Raw genomic sequence first — 18,441 nt, 5'->3', positions numbered from 1 at the left:
TGGTTGGCTGCCGGGCCCATTGTGTTACATCACGGCTCCCTGGCTTAGCGTGGATTCCTCAGGACTACCTGTGGTGTGGTTTTCTGTAAGCTGTAATGAATAGGCAGGTATTCTGGGTGGTGCCAGGAAGGCTTTGCCTGGGGGACGTTTGGCCCTGGCCTTGGTTGGTCTGTGAATGGTGGTTGATTTCACAGCTGCTGTGGTCTGCCCAGAGGATTCCTCAGTTGTCCTCCCCGGAAAGCTCTGCTCAGCCTGGCTCATGACCCCATCCTCACATGGAGCTGACCTCCCAGGGACAGGTTGCATTTCTGCAGAAGCGTGCTGTGCCTTTGAAGGTGCGATGGCCCGCGACACTGCTGTGTTGTTCGCTCTCCTTCCATGCGGACCCATCCTTCACTCGGTAGGTGTTCACTGTGGCCTGCCTGTGTGTCCAGCACGTGCCGGCCCTGAGGACCTTACACATGTCCTTCCCTTGGTGCCATGCAGAACCTCCTCCCAGGCCACTGTGGACACTGGCATCTGGTCGTGTCATATTTTTTACTTTCCTAAGAGGCGTCTGTCTTCTAGTCATGGTAGTTTATCTTGATCCAGGATGGGAACAAATGCAAAGACTCTGGCCCGATGTGCTGGCCCCTCGGGGGCCATTAGGAGAAGAGGGAGCCAGGGTGGCCCCTGGGGTGGTAAAAGGAGCAGAGGGGGCCGCAGTGTCACCTCTGCCACTTCACTGTGTGACCTTGGGCTAATTTCCACTTCCTTTCTGAAAAGACGGGCTGGAATAAGGGACCCTTAGGTCTCGCAAGGTCTGACCATCTGTGACTCTGCCTCTGGGAAAGAAATTTGCAAACTCTGGGCCATTTTTCCTGACTTTACCTTCTGCTGGCACCAAATGCAGTGTGCCTGGTCTCACGGGCGGAACCACCAGGCTAAGCTCTGGGCTTGGGTTGGCAGGACATGAGAAAGGCTTACTTTTCTGCTTTAACATAAACTTTAAAAGAATGCACCTGAGTCATCCTGGCTGTAGCTAGAATTGAGGTGCTTTTCCTTAAGCCGGGCCTTCCCATGCCTTGCTTGGCTGACTAGAGGGCTCTGGAGCCAAATGGCCTGGGCTCAGAAGCCGTCTTGGCTACTTCCTAGCCGGGAGAGCCTGGGCAAGGTTCTGAGGTGCTCTGGCTCAGTTTCCCTGTCTGTCAAATGGGGCCGCTAATAGGACCTAAGGCATAGGGTTGTTGTGAGGAATTAAATGTGTCCACTCCTGCAAAGTGTGTAGAACATTGTCTTGCACTTGGCGAGCCTTCAGGAAAGGTTAGCTGCTGTCATCCCCATTATTATTGTAATTACTAATAATAGTAACTCATCCTAGAATCTTGCCAGGACCCCCATCATGGCATTAAGACTTTAGGAACCAGAAGCTTCCTGGCTTTCACCCGCCACTTTGTGGAAGGAGCTGGTTAAAAGGCCAGCCTTTGTGGGCATCAGCTGGAAGGTCTGGGCTTGCGCCGTGCTCTCAGGGAGAGCCAGAAGGAGCAGGATTATGCTGAGTAAGCCCGAGGCCACCTCCTTTCCCATAAAAGCCCCGTGAGTAGTTTTTAACAGCCACGAGAAAGTAATTGGAGTTCCTCCCCGGGGTTCGTCTGGTGGCCGAGTGCTAACTGGAGCTCACAGACCCTGACTCGTGGGGTCCTGGGAATCTGCCGGGGGAGTTTCTTCAGTGCATGGCGTGTGGGGTTCGTCTTGAGTGCTGACACTTACCTACTTCTAGAACCAACAGAGACTCAGGATTCTGAAGTCCCACTGGGGCTAGCACAACAGGTTGTTGTCGCCCCCAAGTGACCGCTGCCACGCTCAGTGGTGACGGCTGCCGTGGCTGTGGGGGAGGCGAGGCAGAGTTGCAGCTCGGTTTCCAGCCTTGATCTGCTCCACATAGGAGACTGGCATCCCAGAGAGGGTGACGCAGGCAGGCCAGGCTGCAGAGCAGGGACAGGAATCCAGGGCCGTGCTGTGCAGTCCAGTGCTTGCTTGCTTCCTTTTTTGTTTTTTTAGTTGAAGTATAATATACACATGGAAAAGTGTACCTGTCGCACGTGAACAGCTTGATGAATTTTCACAAACCAGAGACACAGGTGCCTAGTGCCAGATCCACCAGGAGGGCGGTGCCACTCCCAGGGCTGCTCATGGGCTCCCTGCTCCTTCCCTTCCCTGCCACCCTGCCCCTCTCTTTCCACTCTCAGAGCCTCTGTCCTCCCACGTGACATCCTCCTCCCAGGGGTGGGGGACAGGGGTGCTGGAGGAAAGGAGGCTGGTTACCAAACCAGGAGATGGACTTTCTCTAACAAACTGGGTGCTCTCAGATCAGTGTTCCACGAATGGCTCCCAGCCTGGTCCTCCCACACTGCTCCTGCTAGCAGGACTTTTCTGAAACTTACCTCCCATCCTACAAAATTCTCCTAAAAGGCTGCTCGGCCTCTCCCTCCAGCTTTTAGGTTAACCTGCAGAAGGCTTGGCAGGGGGCCTGGTGCTTAGCCTGCCCAGCTCTGTGCATGGCTCCTGTCTGGCCTTCACCAGGCTGTTCCCATCTCGGCCCGCTAGAGATGGAGAGCTCCCTGAGAACAGCGGTGTGAGGCTCGCCCTTGCTGTGGTGCTCCGGAGGTGTCTGCTGAGGTATGACTACCCAGGCAGTTGTTGTTCAGATAGCCGGCTGTCCAGACACACCCAGCAGGGGCCTCTGCTCGTCCCATGGGAGGTCTGGGCAGCGCCCAGCCTCTTCGTTCTCTTCCTCCCACCACTGACCCCAGGCTTCAGTCTTCTCTTTCCTGTTCTAGACCTGCCTGACCGAATTGTGTACAGCTTCTTCAGCACTTAGATTTGAAGTGGGTCCTTAGACTTTCTGGGAATTGAAAACACTAGAGCCACATAACTGGTGTTTGGGTGGGTCATAGGTATGCCCTGGAGGCCTTGGGTTTGCCATTGCAATGGCTGGTTTGAATCCTGCCAAAGCCGCAGCTGGTCATGTGACCTTGAGCTGGCCACTGGACCTCTCAGAGACTCAGTTTCTTCATCTATAAAATGGAAATGAAAATAGGGATGTTCACGCAGTCGACCCACAGGCATTGCCCTGGTAATCAAATCGAATATTTTGTGTGATGGCAGCTTTTGAAAACCAGAAAGTACTATATTTTGTATACCACGATGGAGTATCATGATTACAGTCTGAAATATCTGTGCCTGAAGAGCTGAGAAGTTCTGTGGTGTTTTTCATTCTTACTAAGAGAAATGAAAGCTTAGTCCACACAAAAACTTGTACACGAATGTTTGTAGCAGCGTTACTCATAGTAGACATAAAATGGAAACAATCCAAATGTCCGTCAGCCAATGAACAGATAAACAAAACATGGTATATCCGTACCGTGGGATATTATTCAGCCATAAAAAGGAGTGAAGCAGCGACACACGCTACAACATGGGCGAGCCTTGAAAATGTGCTGAGTGAAAGAAGCCAGTCACAAAAGACCACATATGACTCCACTTCTGTGGAATCTCCAGAATAGGCAAATCTGCAGAGACAGAAAGTGGTTTCCAGGGTCTGGGGGGAATGGGGAACTTAGGGCTGGTAACTCAAAGGTGTGGGATTTCTTTTTGAGGTGATGAAAATGTCCTAAACTTGTGCTGATGGTTTGATAACTCTGTCAACATACTAAAAGCCATCGAATTGTAGACTTTAAGTGGGTAAATTGCATGGTATGTGAATTACACCTCAATAAACCTGTTTTTAAAAAAATCCCACGAGGCAGGAACTATTACAATCTCCATTTTCCAGATGAAGATTGAGGTTTGTGGAGGCCCAGAGGCACAAGTGGGCAAGGCAGGGTTCTTCTCCGGGTCTGGTGGCCTCCATCTCTGCTCCTACACGTGTCACCCCTTCTTAGCGTTGGCCTTCACTTGACAGAGGAGGCGGCCTCGGCCCAGACAGGAGAAGTGGCTTCCAGCGCTCTGTGCTGCCCCTTCCTCCAGCCCAGCTGCCCACCCCCAAGGGGAGATTCCAGAGCGGTCCCCGGGGGCGGAATTTACCAATCCTGCCTCAGTTAGGCCATGCCCACGGGGCTCTCAGGCATGCACAGCCCAGTGGGCGGTGTTTCAGCACCGGGTCACGAGTGTGAGGAGGTGACCCCGTGTACGGGCCCTCGGTCCAGAACACCAGGTCCAGGGCGGGCGGTATCCTTGACTCACAAAAGCTCCTCCTGGGCATGATGTTCCATTTATCTAGTTTTTCCTCTCTCTTTTTTTTTTTGAGGAAGATTAGCCCTGAGCTAACATCCATGCCCATCTTCCTCCACTTTATATGTGGGACGCCTACCACAGCGTGGCGTGCCAAGTGGTGCCATGTCTGCACCCGGGATCCGAACCGGTGAACCCGGCGCCACCGAGAATCGGAACATGTGAACTTAACCACTGCACCACCGGGCTGGCCCAAGTTTTTCTCTTCTTGCTTGTGCTTTTGGTATCACATCTAAGAAACCATTGTCTAATTCAAGCCTACAAAGATTGACAGTGTTTTCTCCTAAGAGTGTTATAGTTTTAGCTCTAACTTCATCAGATTTTTATATTGGAAGAAATGCTGCTTGAAAACCATTTTATCCAGTGGTGTGCATATATAGCCAGTGCTGGGTAAATGGTAGCTGCTATTATTTAAAAATTATCAATCATGATTATTTTTATTTATTATTATGTTTACTGTAATTAATCTCTCCTTCTCATCGGGTAGCTGCCTCTGGCTCCTTCATGAAAGGTACTGTTGATGTCTGAACCCGTTTCTGGCCAGGGCAGGGCAGCATGAGCTCGGAGACCTTGGGTCAGGTTTGGCCACGAGAATCCCCATGTTGCAGAATCATGAGAACCCTCTGGGTTTTTATATCTGCCAACTCCTTTCCTATCCCTGACCTCCTTGTTGCCAACCACCGCAGCTCCCCGAGATAGGTTTTATTCAAAATGCACGTTTCACACACAAAGAAACAGACGCTCAGAGATTAAGTGCAGTTTCTTGTTCATAGACATAGAGTAAGTGGCAGAGGCAGGATTTGAACCCAGGACTTCTGCGTGCGTTGTCTGTTAGATGAGAGCAAGTCCCTGTGTCTCACTTCCTGTCCATGGATGGAACTGCACAGGAGGTGGTATCTCTGGTGTTCATCTCGCTCTTCTCAATGGGCTCAGATTCCCCATGGAGAAACCTTGAGTCCCCCGAGTCCAGCAGAGGGCCCAGTGCCCCTCTTGGCATCATCATCCCATGGGCCTGGGGTGCTGGGAGCGTCTGGCTGGTCCTTGTCCCTCTGTCCATTCTGACAAACAGTTGGTGTTCTCCAGGCCCCCTCCTGGCCCTGCTGACCCAGGGCTAGATATTTCTGCCTGTCCCTCTTTCAGTCTGTGGGGAGCCGGGCTCTCCTGCCAACTTCCAGGGCCCTATCCAGGTTCCGCAGCAGGCCCTCTAAGGAACGTGTTTACTATTTGCCATGGAGATGGTTTGGGCCTTTCTTCCTCTGAGCGGTGATAAAATGGGATAGGGCACTCGCCCTTCCAGCAGTTTGGTGATTCTAAGAGACTTGTGAAAATGCATGAGGCCTGCAATACAATAGATAAGCTGGAAAGCTTGAAAGAAAATCCACTTGTGGATGGTGGGGTGATTGGAAAAACTCTTTGCTCTCTCTGTCCTTGTCCCAAAAGAGATCATGTTTAGGAATAATTCTTCTGTTAATACTGGTGCTTTCATCCCGGGTCAAAAGCTTGTTGGCGCCTGCTTGTCAGATCTTTTCCCCTTTGGTTTCTTCGAGCTTCTTAGCTCCTTCCCTCATGAGTTTGGCTTAAGTTCATGTCTTAATGATTCTGAGTTCTCTTTTCAAAGGTCGCTGCCGTAATGCATAAAAGTGGAACAGAACCAGCAGCTACGCAGATAGTTTTCTCGGGACTTGGAGGGGGTTTTTGAGGGGGTAGGAGGATCGTGTCCGTGTTTTATGTGACTCAGTTGTTGGGGGAGAATTGGGGCAGCCCGTCTAAGTGCGCCTCTCTGAGACTGCCTCCTTTTTGAAGGAAGGCAGTCAGTATGTGTGTCCCCTGTAATGCCTCTAGCAAGTGGGTGTTTGTCCTGTTCTAGAGCAGTCCCCATGTGTGGCCTTGAAATCTGCCTCTGTAAATACCAGTCCTTGGTTTTCTCCAGTGTAGACTGTCAAGTCACGGGTGAGGCAACTGAGACCCTGAGAAGGCAAGGGGCTTGCCCAGGGTGACCCTGGGAGGTGATAACAGTGGGAGCCTAGGTTTCTTGACTACTGGTCCCTTAATGGGTCCTCTACACAAGCTGCTTCCCAGCGTGTTGTGGGGGCAGGTGGTGAGGATAGTTCTGTGCTTTCAGGTCATAACCCAGAACATGAGTTCATGGGCCAGGATCATAGCTCCGGTGGAATGAAGCCTAGAAGGCTTTGGTTCATCCACGCGTCTGCTGCACCCTGCACGATGCCCTGGGCACTGTCGGTGGTGTGAAGTTTGTTGAGTGATGACCTTTTAACCTGGGGACATTTGTATGATTTCATCCCTATATGTGCATCTTGGTGTCTCATGAATGACAGGCTCTTGGGGCAGCGTAGGCGTAGTTCCAGGAACGAGTTCTGATAAAGGAGCGTGGCCAATGGTGGGCCTGCACAGCAGAGGTGCGGGCTCTTTGGCGAGGCCGAGGCTGCAGGAGAGAAGAGCCGGGCACGGCCCCTTGGCCTGAGGGCAGCTCTGGATAAACCTTCCTGAAGGACACCCCTCAGCCCGTCCCCACGTCCCCTGTGGGTGGCAAATGTGGGCTCTGCCGCATCAGCTGCCTGGCTTGTTCTGTAAGAGCGGAGCAGTGGGCCAGTCACTGTGCTAACCTGCTGACAGTGGCCTCTCTCAGGAGGAGGAGGAAGAGGGGTGGCTTCTGTTCACGCTCAGGTCTACAGAATGCGTGTGCAGGGGGAGCGTGTAGGCTCCGTGGAGTTCGTGCATGTGAGGATGGGAAGAATGTCCTAGCTACCTCTTAGGGCTGGAGAAGATGTTTTAAACATTCAGGGAGAAAGACACAGAGGAGCCCATAAACAGATACTCTGGCACGACACACAAGGGGGAGCAGATTTCAGGGGAAAAGTAAGTATGAATCTCTGGCTTTCCTGTTGAGAGCTCTTAAAAATGATTACTAGGAACCAAAATAGTTTCCCTAAAAAGAAGAGTAATTCCAAATGGAGCTTTCTTTTTTGTTGATAAGGTTTACTAGAAAAGAAGCATTGTGGCTTTTTTCCTGGCCTTTGCTGACCTCACACCCTATCTTGTAGACGGGGCGGGGAGTGGGGTGAATTAAGCTGGTGTATTCATTCCCTGGGGCTGCCGTGACAAAGTACCATGAACCGAGTGGCTTAAAACAACAGAAATTTATTGTGTGATGGATAAGGAGGCTGAAGTCTAAAACCAAGGTGTCTGCAGGGTTGGCTTCTCCTGGAGGGCCTGAGAGAGAGTCTGCTCCGTGCCTGTCTCCCGGCTTCTGGTGGTGGCTGGCAGCGCTTGCTGATCCTTTCCTTGTAGCCCCATGGTTTCAGTTGCTGTCTCCATCTTCACGTGGCCTTCTCCTTGTATGTTTCTGTCTTCAGATTTTCTCCATCTTAAAGGCACCAGTCGATGCGTTCGGGCTCACCCTAATCCAGCATGACCCCATCTTGACTTGATTATGGGTGTAAAAGACGCTATTTCTAAATAGGGTCACATCCACAAGTATGGGGGGTTAGGACTTGAACAGATCTATTGAGGTGACACAATTCAGCCCACAATGACAACAGCTGGTGAATGGCTGCCCATACCCCCAGCCTTCTCTCTGAGCCCCTCTCTTGTTATACCACCATTCCACGTTTTGGGTCTTGGAATCATAGAGCCGGAGGGATGGTCTCCTTTACTGTGTCTGCCCAGCCACCTGCTGTGGCCCAGTGATGTGGCATGGGGCTCCTGTAGTCACAGAGGTGACAAGTGGCGGGGCCAGATCCTTGTGTTCTTTTCCTAGAAACATTTTGCTTTGTTTTTTGTTGAATTCTGTTATAAAATTTTTTGTTCCCCATGTGCGTTAGTGTTATTTCCCCGAGAAGATTGGAGTTTCCTTAAAGACTGATTTTGTCACAGTTCCTCTTGCGTTTCCACAGTCTACCGTGAAGTTAGTAGGTGCTGAAGGAATGCTTGTTGAGCGAGCACGTGAGGGTGAGTGGCTGTTCCGTGGAGTGCTTCTCACTCAACGCCTTCCCACAGACCTCCTAATGAACCCCGGCGTTCCACTCCCCCCTGGCCCCGCCTCAGAGTCCTTATCAGTGCAGGGTGCTAGGCCTCTCTCACTGAGTGTAGTCCACACGTGGAGCAGATCTGGTTTCAGGTGAGGCTTTATCCAGGGGTCGGACGAGCTGACCAGAACTCAGTTGCTCTCCTTTTTTCAGCTGTTTTCTCACTTTGGGCTCCATTTTTGAGTTCTGGCTCCATCAGGCCTCTCTTTCAGGTCCCAGGGTGAGTACTCCCAGCCGCCCAGTCTCCATGCTTCCGCCTCTCCTCAGTGAGTGGGAGAGTGTTCTTGTCCCAGCATTTCCAGCAAGAGTTCTGAGCCTGCCTCTGATTGGACCAGCTTGGGCCACATGTCCTCTCTGAGCCAGCAGCCCTGGGAGGTGGCATGCGCTGATTGGTCTCCCCAAAGTCCTGTGATCCCAGTGGCGCTGAGTGAGTGGAGGCAGCTTCCCAAAACCATGTGATGCCCCAAACAGACGTGAGGGCTGGTGGGGGATGGAGAGGGAGGGACGGATGCAGGGAGGGCCCGATGGATGAAATCTTGCTTGTCACCCTCCTTTCAGCATCAGCCTCCCCTCTCTGACCGGAGGGCTTGTGTTTTCCTTCCAGGAATACATCGACGCCCACCCCGAGACCATCGTCCTGGACCCCCTTCCCGCCATCAGGACCCTGCTGGACCGCTCCAAGTCCTACGAGCTCATCCGAAAGATCGAGGCCTACATGAAAGGTACGGACACGTGCGGCTCGGCACCTGCGGCAGGCAGCCCACCTCTACAGTCAGTTGCAAGGTGGTCATCGCATGGGGCCGGGGTGGGGTCTGGTCTTCCTAAGCACTTTGGGACAGGAAGCGGTTGAACTCCGTGGGGGCAGATGTTGTGAAGAGGGCCTTTCCTCCCTCTGTGACCAGCAGAGTTAGGAAATAAAAGCCCCAACGTGCTCTTTGGGGGAGAGAGTGGCTCCAGACACTTCAAGACAGTTGTGTTGTGTTGTGTTGAGTCCCCGGAGTGGCGATGAAGTGTCCCGATAACGCATTGGGGAGAGAGCAGGAATGTGCGTGGAATAGCTCGGTGGCAGGTGGCCCGTGGAGTTGTATAACTGGGCGAGGGAGACAAACAGAATGAAAGGGGCTTTAATCAAAGGAGATACATAATGTAGCGGCTGGGCCTCGCAGGACGCTCTGTCCTCGAAGGCGGTGCCTCCCTCTGAGCTGCGAGGCTTCTCCTGCCAGCTGCAGGCTCCTGTCCCTGGCACTCATCCTCCCACCTCCTGGGCAGGGCAGCCCGGAGGGGGCGGATGGCCTTTTGACGGGGTGTGTGCGTGCGTGCGTGTGAGAAGGGTTTCTGGAAGGATTCACGTTAACAGTCGCCTCCTGCTTCTCTTCGCCTGGTTCAAGTGTTCCCTGCCGAGAGCTCTGGTTTAATTTTAGGGAGAAGTGCTTTGCGTGGGCCCTGGGGCTGCATGAGGATTCACCTTAGGGGCAGGGGAGGCAGCCCCTGCTCCTGCCATCCAGACCATGAGTGTGGCCTAAAGGGGCCGCCTCGAACCCTGACCTGGATGGAGACTGGGCCTGAGGTGTCCTTTCACGTGATGGTGGGGTCAGTGGGTAGTTTGGCTCACAGGACCAAAGGCAGCCTGTCTGCAAGGGGAGCATGAGAATAATGAGAGCAGCATTTACTGGGTACACTCCAGGTGCCTGGCGTTGGGTTGAGTACTGGAGGCTCTGAGAGGTTAGCAGATATACCAGCATCACACAGCCTGTAAGTGGCAGGGCCAGCGTCCAGCCAGATCTCCCCGACTCAGGCTCCCCAGCTCCTAAGCCCCGGGCTTGACTTTCACGTCCACGGCCAGAGGGCCCTGGATCTAGTAACAGACCCTGGATGCAGCCACGGGCCCTGGCTGGGAGAGTTGGCGAATGCTCGGTTCTCTAAGGAACGTGCCCTGCAGAAGAGCTGGGTGCTGGACCTGGTCATCCTGGAAGCAGTCTTGTGGCTTCTTTCTCTGGGGGCCTGGTGTTCACTAAGTGGTGTTGAGCATGGACATGATGTCCTCAGATGCCTCAAGGAGACACACCAGCATCATTTCTTCCTTGGGTCTGGAGTGGTCAGTGACGATGTCAGCTTCCTTTTGTCTTCCTTTCCTGGGTCCAGCAGAACCTCCAGACAAGAAGGAAGATCTGTATTGAAGTTTTGGCTAAATGGTGTATCTGGAAGGGAAATCCGCCTCTTCCCAGCAGGGGGTGTGTTGGACACTGACTCTCTGTGAAGGCACAGGAGATCGTGTTAAAAGATAAGAAGGACCTGTGAGTGGGAGGAGGCGCAGGTCAGCAGCCACATCTCACGTCCTGGACCAGTCCAGTAGGAGAGTGACGCATGCTGATGGGATTAGGGAGGGCACTGCTGAGAGGGCTTTTTCTGGGCAAAGAGCACAGGGTTTGGGGGGAGAAAGACTGAGGTTGTGTCCGAATCTGGACTCTTGCTGGCTGTGTGGCCTTGGCCGTTGCTTGACTGGTCCTGCCTGTTTTCTGTAAGATGTGGATAATAAGTGGTTTATCCAGGGGGTCCTGGGATGACGTCTGACGAGCAGTTAGCGTGGGTCCTGGCCCGTGGGGTCACTAGGAGCAGTAGCTGCTGCCGTTGCTCCTGTTACATGGAAGGGGCTGAGGCACCTGGATTGGATCTTGGAGTCTGTCTTGATTTTCATGGACAGGGAATCAGGGCTGGGGTCAAGGGTGAGCCCGGGCCAGAGTGTGAGCGTGCAGGGGTGTGATCAGGACTTCAGGGTGCACAGGAAGCCGGGCCGTGCCTGGTGGGCGAGCACGAAGGGAGTGACAGCTGGGGCCCCCAGACAGGGCAGCGGTGTGAGCAAAGCAGGGAGAGAGCTGAAGCGTGGGGTGCTTGTGAGGGACTTGTAGACCATCAGGTCAGACTGGGGGACCAACACCTCGTGCAGTTGGGGACTTTGTTCTTGGGCAGCCGTTGAAGGCGTGTGAGTTGGCGAGTAAGGAGATGAGACTCCGTTTAGACCAGGGCAGATGTGGCCTGCAGACAGGTTCTGGGGGGCATTATCTGTATCCTTTGTGAGGGTGACCCACACCCAGCCTCAGGCGTGAGGGACTGGTGACCGGCCCCAGTGGGGAGAGAGTCAGACAGACACTCTGCTGGGGCCAAGAAACCTTAAACCCAGGTGTCAAGGCTCAGGAGCTGCCTGCCAGGGGGGATGTCCCCTCTAGGCCGGGCAAGAACTTGCTGACCAAACCCTGAAGGTGGGCTTGGTCCCAGGCCAGCAGGGATTGTTGCGTGGGTGGGCCAAGACGGCTGCACCCTGCATTTTCCTTATCGTGCTCGCCGAGCCAGGCTGGCATTCTTCTAGGAGGGCGGCCAGAGGCTGCCGCTTCCTGGAGCCTTTTCCTGCCCACCCGGGGGCTATGCGTGCTCAAGCACTGCTGGCTGGTCTCTGCTGGCTCCCCACTCCGTCTTCCCTGCAGAGGCCAGGGCTCTTCCTCCGTGCAGCTGTGGAGCACTTCCCTGGTGCTCTTCCGCTCCACTCCTGCTATTCCTGGAGGCATACAGCCCCGTTAGATGTACTGTAAACAGCCATAATTACCCTTTAAGTTCCTCAGACAATTATAGCAGTCCCAGTGACACCACTTTTGTGTCGGAAGAAGGGACGACTTCCTCGGGATGTTGCCATCCCCCACGCCCAGGCTGCTCTCCCTGCCTCAGAGAGCCTGGGTGGCTGCTGCAGGGAGGCCGCCAACATTCCCTGCTCTGCAGTGGGGCTGGGCGGGTGGGCCGTGGCACATGGGAGGGTCTCCCAGGAATAACAGGTAAAGCAGTTGGATGGAGTCGGGGAGGGGCCCACACTCAGGCGGGTCTTCTGTCTCCATGCAGAGCATCAGCAGTGGGAGACAGTGAGGCCACTGCCCGGAGCTCCCAGCCTCCCCACTCTGAGTCCTGGGGCAGCCGCGGCGTGGCTGGTGCCACCTTCCCGGAGCTCATCTTCTTCAGTTCAGAGCCTGGAGGGAGTCAGGCTCCTCGCCCTGCCTCAGACCCGCTGATTCACTTAGCACTGACATCGTTACAACAACAGAGACCTGAAATGACAGTGGCTTAAATGAGATAGGACTTTGTTTCTCCCTCATGTACAAGCCCAGGGGAAGCCATCTGGTGCTCTTGTGCGATGGCAGGGACCCAGGCAGTTTCCAGCTTATTCTGTGGTGTGGCCCTCCTGGCCTACGGTGGTGGCTAAAACTCCAGCCAGTCACATCCAAGATGTAGACATTACAGTAGAAAGGGGGGCTAAGAAAGAGGAAGCAAAGGGAAACAGCCCTGGTTGTCTTCTAAGGGAAGGTTCTGGAAGCTCTGCATCATGCTCTGTTCACGTGGAGCCAGAACTGAGTTAGGTACTTAGCTGCAAGGGAGTCAGGGATTGTGGTCTTTATTATGGGCAGCCGTGTGCTCAGCTAGAATTTGGGAGCTTTGCCACCACAGAAGAAGGGGGAGAATGAGTTTCTGGGGGACAGCTAGCAGTCTGCCACTCCACCTTCTGAGAAGTGAGTTCCTGCCTGGGGAATCTGTGGATGAATGACCATTCCCCCTCTGGCTGGTCAGGAGGTGTGGCCTCAGCCTATGACCTCAGCAGCAAATCCACTCCACCCAGCAGCTCAATACAGTGGGAGGTCAGTAGGCTGGGAGAGTGACCCACCCAGAGCACCTGGGCTGTGGGTTTCCCTAGGAGATGACTGCTTCTGGGCATGGCTGCACTCAGAGGCACAGATGGCACTGAAGCTGGACCCAGTTCAAGCCAAGTGCAGGAGCCTCCCAGAAATTAAACACTGCCTGGTGCAGGCGTGGGGGCGGGGCTGGGGCGGGTGGCCGTGTGGACAAGCCGAGATTGCCAGACACACGCTTGCGGGCCTTTCTCCCACTGGCACCCGCTTTGCCACACACGGCCAGGATCTTGAGATGGAAGCCCCAAGACCAGGGCCTGGCTCTGCCACTCCCGGCCAGGCTATTCTGGACAGGGCTCTAGCCTACTCCTGAACCAGCCGAAGCCATGTGCGAGAAAGCTGGGCTGTGATCGGATGATGGGCTTGCCTCCTTGGCCCCGGGGGCAGTGGCTGGTGAAAGGTCTGAGGCCACAGGGCAGAGGGCCTGAGAGGCCCTTCTGAGCTGCTGACGGCTGCAGGTGAGGGATGGCTCTCCTGGAGCCTCCCACACACGTGCTCTGGAGGTGACGACAGATGGCCATCGGACGCCAGGCTCCCCTGGGGAGGGGAGTGCGCACCACATATTGAGTGTTTCTGCCTGTGGTTTTATGGGAATTTAATCAGCACTCAGCTTGGAGGCCGTTTGGAAGCCGGATTGAAATGGAGTAATCTAGACATGCAGTGCAGAGAAAATAACATTCCTCAGATTTCCGCAGAGCTTCTGCCTGGGGGTTAGGGGTGTGGACAGATGGGGCCCGCTGTTGCCCTTGGCGAGCTGCAGAGGGCAGTGGGTGGGAGAGGAGAGGGCAGGGAGGGGGCCTCAGGCCGGCCTGTGCCCCCTGCGCCGTGCAGCCTGTGCAGGTTGCTTTTCCTCTCTGATCCCGCCTTGGCAGTGCTCAGGTGGGCACTAAGCACTGAGTGCGTGCCAGGCACTGTAGGAAGCACTTTGCACGTATTAGCTAATTCCGTCCTCGTGAGAAAGGTACTAGGGTCCTCGTGCCTTGAGCTTCAGTTGGTTAAGGCCACAGCGCCACCAGGGCACAGAGCTAGGATTTGAACCCACACTGTGTGGCTGTGCTCTTAGCCAGTGGTTCCTGAATCCGGCTTCTAGCCCTTGTGTGAGCTGCCTCCTCCATCCCACCATCCCTGAGACTGACCTCCGGGACCGAGGCCACGATGGGTACCGTCGGATACAGTGATCCCTGGAGTGCCCTGGTGGTGTCGGCACTGCCTGCTGGCACCGCTCTGAGCGCCCTCTGGTGTCCAGCGATGGCACTGACCAGAGCAGGTCCCTGGTGTCCACTTGAGAGACCAGCAGCTCTGCTACAGATGATCGCTGAGTGTCTGCCCCCTTACAATTATTGAGGAAACAAAAATCCTGTCTGTTCTTGTTGAGGGTGGCAACACATTGTACTGGAAAGAACAGGGCTTTGGCGCGGACAGACTGGAGCTCCAATCCCAGCGCCCCTCATGTGGCCTGGGCAGTCACCAGCCCTCTCTGAGTCGCGTGCTCCTCTGTAGTGGGGCGTTGCTGTCATCTCTGGGGTAGGAGATGTGCGGAAGGTCTGGACACAAGTTAGGTGCTCAGATGCTGTCAGCTCCCTCTCCTTGGTCCTGCCAGGCACCCCGGTTTTGGGTGGGAGGCATGTGGCAGAGGCTGGTAGCAGGGCCTGGAGTCGTGGAGGACACAGAGGACAGGGTGTCTGCCCCCCACGACTGCTGCTTCTGGAATCAGGGCCAGCCTCCAGCCCTGATTTTGTGTGGGAGGCTGGAGTTTGGGATCAGCCTCCCAGGCAGATGCCTCATACCTGGTAAGTGGGTTTCTGAGGAGTTGGCCCCTTTGGTGTCTACCTGCCCGGGACCTCCCCACAAGTCAGCCTGCTCAACCCACAGGGCTGAGGGGGCAGCGTGCCCCATCGAGGGGGCTGGTGTGAGGGAAGACAGGGCACCAGGCTGGGCCTGGACAAGCTCCTGGAGCAGGTGACCGCGGAAGTGGCACAGGCCCCATGGCCTGACAGGGGGTGGGGCTCTTTGGGTGGGTGCTTGGCTTCTGGTTCCCCTGCTGGACTTTGGGGTGTGTGGGAGAAACACTGTCCTCGTTTTCACATCAGCTGCTTCCCGCCACCCAGGCAGAGACCCCACGGAGGGTCTGCAGAGCAGGAGGGTGGGGTGGGCATTAGCTGTGGGCCAGGCTGAGGTGGGTGTCTCCTTATGACGCAGCTGGCCTTGAACCCTGGCCCTGCCCTGGGGCCCCAAGTTAGTCTCTGAGCCCTGGTGAACCTCTCTGTGTCACCTGCCGGGGGGAGGGGACCGCCCACTGCGACCTTCCCCTTATCGGATGAGAAAGTGGAGGCTTAGGGAGGGAGGCAGCTTGCTTAAGCTCCAGAGCTGCTCGGTCAAGTTGAGCTCTGCTGACTCCAAGCTGACCCTCCTTCCTTTATGCCAAATGCTATTTGCAGCTAGTTCTCTGAACCCCACCCATCTCCCTGCCCTCTGCTGACCCCTGGGTGGGGTCTGCTCCTGTCCTTGGCTCCAGGTCAGAGGCCACACCTGCTGTGCAGGCCTGGGGCCAGGGCACACCTGAGCTGCCATCCAGGCACCCTGCCCTGCAGGGACTCTGCACAGCCCTCAGAGGTCCTGTTCCACGATGAGGCCCCATCACCCCCAGGGACCCAGGAATCCTGAATGTGTCAGCCCAGCCAGCCAGGCTCCCAGTTGAGGCCGCAGAGCCCAGAACTCTGCAGGGAGAACATCCACGGGTTCACACCTGCTCACCACCTGTCCCTGACCCCAGTAGGCCTGCTCACTCTCCTCAGGCCTGGGAGCCCTTTTGTTGGCATCTCCTGCCCTGGCCTAGCTTCAGCAGGGGGAGAACCCACAGACCTACCCCTCCAGGAGGCACTGCAGTGTGACCCCACCAGGCTCTGATGGCTCCTCCAGGCCTGTCCCTGCAGCCCTGCGTGTGAGTGTGCAGGGCTGACTCTGGGCCAGTTGGGGAGCCAGATGCTGTCTGTCTTTGGGACCCCTCGCTCTGTTTTCCCGAGGTCCTTTCCCCTTGTGGTAATGATTGACTCTTCCAGACTTGGGACTCCTAGGAACCTTCTTGCCCCATCACACTCAGTCCCCCAGCTCTCAGTGAGAAATCTCAACATCTCTTCCCTGGGACGTAGTAGGGCAGACGGACTCAAAACATACTTTCTCATCAATCTGACCAACAAGTATCAGGCACCAGTCATTTACACTTTAGTGTGAATTTAAAGCCCACCTCGTGTCTTTCCAGCTGAAAGACATCTTGAGCTCTTGACGTCCCCAAAACTGCTCTTCTCCATATCTTTGAAGATGAGGAAAGGGGCCCAGAGAGGTTGCAGGACTGACCCGGTGCCTTTCGATTCTCAGCCCGGTGCCCTTTCCGTGGGACGCACACCCCTGCAGCAGTCTTCTCAGAGGTGGTGCCGTGATGAATCTGAGTCAGACTGCCCAGGTTCAGATCGTGTCCTTAGGCCAAGCTGTGTGCATTTGGGCAAGTTATTTGACTGCACTGAGCCTCAGCTTTCCTATCTAAAATGGGGCAATGAGAGTGGCACCTTCCTCAGAGGGTTATTCCAAGATTGAGCGTGCTTGTGCATTTAAGGCATAAACACTCAGTGGATGGTGGTTCTCCTGGGCCACCCTGCATTGTGGTTCAGACCACACCCCGTATGTTGTGACCCTGCGCTGCTGAGTTCCTGAACTTCTGTTTAGCACTAGATCTGGGCTAGACTCACATGCTGTCTATCAGGAGGGCATGCCGCCAGCGTGTCTTCTGTCTGGTTAACTGATTATTTGTTAGAGTGGTGTCGGCCAGGGCTCTCCACTGTAAATGGAGACTACAGATCTGCCGTGTAGTTGGCGGTGATCTTACAAGGAGACACTTTGCAGCTATCCTGTTTCTCATCATACTTCTGCCTGCTATTTTAGCATCCATTGATGTCTTGATGACAACAGTTGCTGTTATGGTATTTGCCAATGGCCATTATATGGAATTTTACAAAGCAAGCCTGCCCCCATTCGTCCAGGGACTTCTCGTACCTTCTCTGACATCCATGGGGGCACCTCATGGAGTCCCAGTGTATCTCATCTGTCAACAAAGGAAAAGGTGAAGATAAGAATTGAGAAGAAGGAAAAAGGGGCTGTGTCAGATATGTTGGAGAAATCAGCATTAGACAAATTTCTTTGCTGCAGGACTTCTCAGAGCCTTTAATGTGCTAATGTGAATCCCCAGTCTCCCAGAGGGAGGTATACTGACTTTTACCACGCATGGTAGGATGCACTGATAGTTTATATTCTACTAATGAAGAAAAAAGTGCTAATTAAATTGTGACAGACCATTGATGATGAGACACATGTCAACTTCACAGGTGGAAAATGAAAAAGAACACGTGTCTTAGAATCAATGAGATAGAGCAATATTTAACTTTTTCCACCTAATTGGTTATGAGTCCCCCTACCCCATCTTGTAGGGCTTCTAGTGGGAGGCCTGCTCCACCCAGCACACTTCGGGAATTCTGAACTGGATGCCCCCTGATCTGCACAGATCTCATCCTGATTCCTCTTTATCAAAGCAGGGTCCTGATTGCCAGTGACTCAACCCTGTTTATCCTCGACCTCACTTCCCAGAGGCAGCTGCTCTTAACTGTGGAATGCAACCTTCCAGACCTTTCTCAAACATGTACAAATACATATGTACTTTAAAAAAAAATAGAAACAGGATCGTATTATGTGTGTTCTCATTTTTCCCTCCTTAGTGGGTATCTTGACTTCCATTCATGGCCCATAAAGATGGGGGAGATTAGGCCGGCTCTGCCCTTTTTGATGGCAGTATAATTCAGCTTGAGGGTGAAAGAATCATGATTTCGTCAATTATATTGGGCTTATAAGGTCATTCTAGTTGGGTTTGGATTTTTTTTTTTAACAAATTGAGCTGCAGTAAACACAAGCCTGCATATTTCTGTAGCATTAGTCGCTAGAAGTGGAATTTCTTGGTCAAAGATTATTATAAACATTCCTCACGTTGCTCGATTGATCTCCAAAAATTTGAACAAATTTTACTCCTAATTGTGCCCATCTGCCAGGGAAATGGTAACTGCCTTAATTTGCGTTTCTTCCATTATTGGCAAGATTGAGCATCTCCTCACGTGTTTATCGGCGTTTTGCTCTCTTCTGTGTGTGCATCCTTTCATATCCTTTGCCCATTTTTCTATTGGGTTATTGATCTTTTTCTTATTGATTGGTTAGAGCCCTTTTTGGATTAAGGAAATTGCTCATTGTTTAAAAATATGGAATGTTTTGTCGATGGAAGCTTCATCTTTGCACTGGGGCCAAGCTGACATCTTCTGCTCTGCTTTTAGAGTGTGTACTGCCAGGGAGAGCACTTCAGATAT

The 18,441-nt window shown here is 53.9% G+C and overlaps 1 protein-coding gene across 1 annotated transcript in view; it reads left to right on the top strand.

Annotated features, from left to right (window-relative positions):
- The window catches only part of ITPK1 (inositol-tetrakisphosphate 1-kinase), a 172,451-nt gene that overhangs the window by 114,480 nt on the left and 39,530 nt on the right, over positions 1-18,441 (top strand). Inside the window, exon 4 of the mRNA XM_046647695.1 lies at positions 8,923-9,040. Coding sequence (XP_046503651.1) covers positions 8,923-9,040 — 118 coding nt within the window. The remainder of the gene's footprint in view (positions 1-8,922; positions 9,041-18,441) is intronic.

The sequence above is a fragment of the Equus quagga genome, chromosome 20 (genome assembly GCF_021613505.1).
Source record: "Equus quagga isolate Etosha38 chromosome 20, UCLA_HA_Equagga_1.0, whole genome shotgun sequence".
Classification (NCBI taxonomy): domain Eukaryota; kingdom Metazoa; phylum Chordata; class Mammalia; order Perissodactyla; family Equidae; genus Equus; species Equus quagga.
Note: the sequence above shows the minus strand (reverse complement) of the source record. Positions and strands in the feature narration are given on the sequence as shown.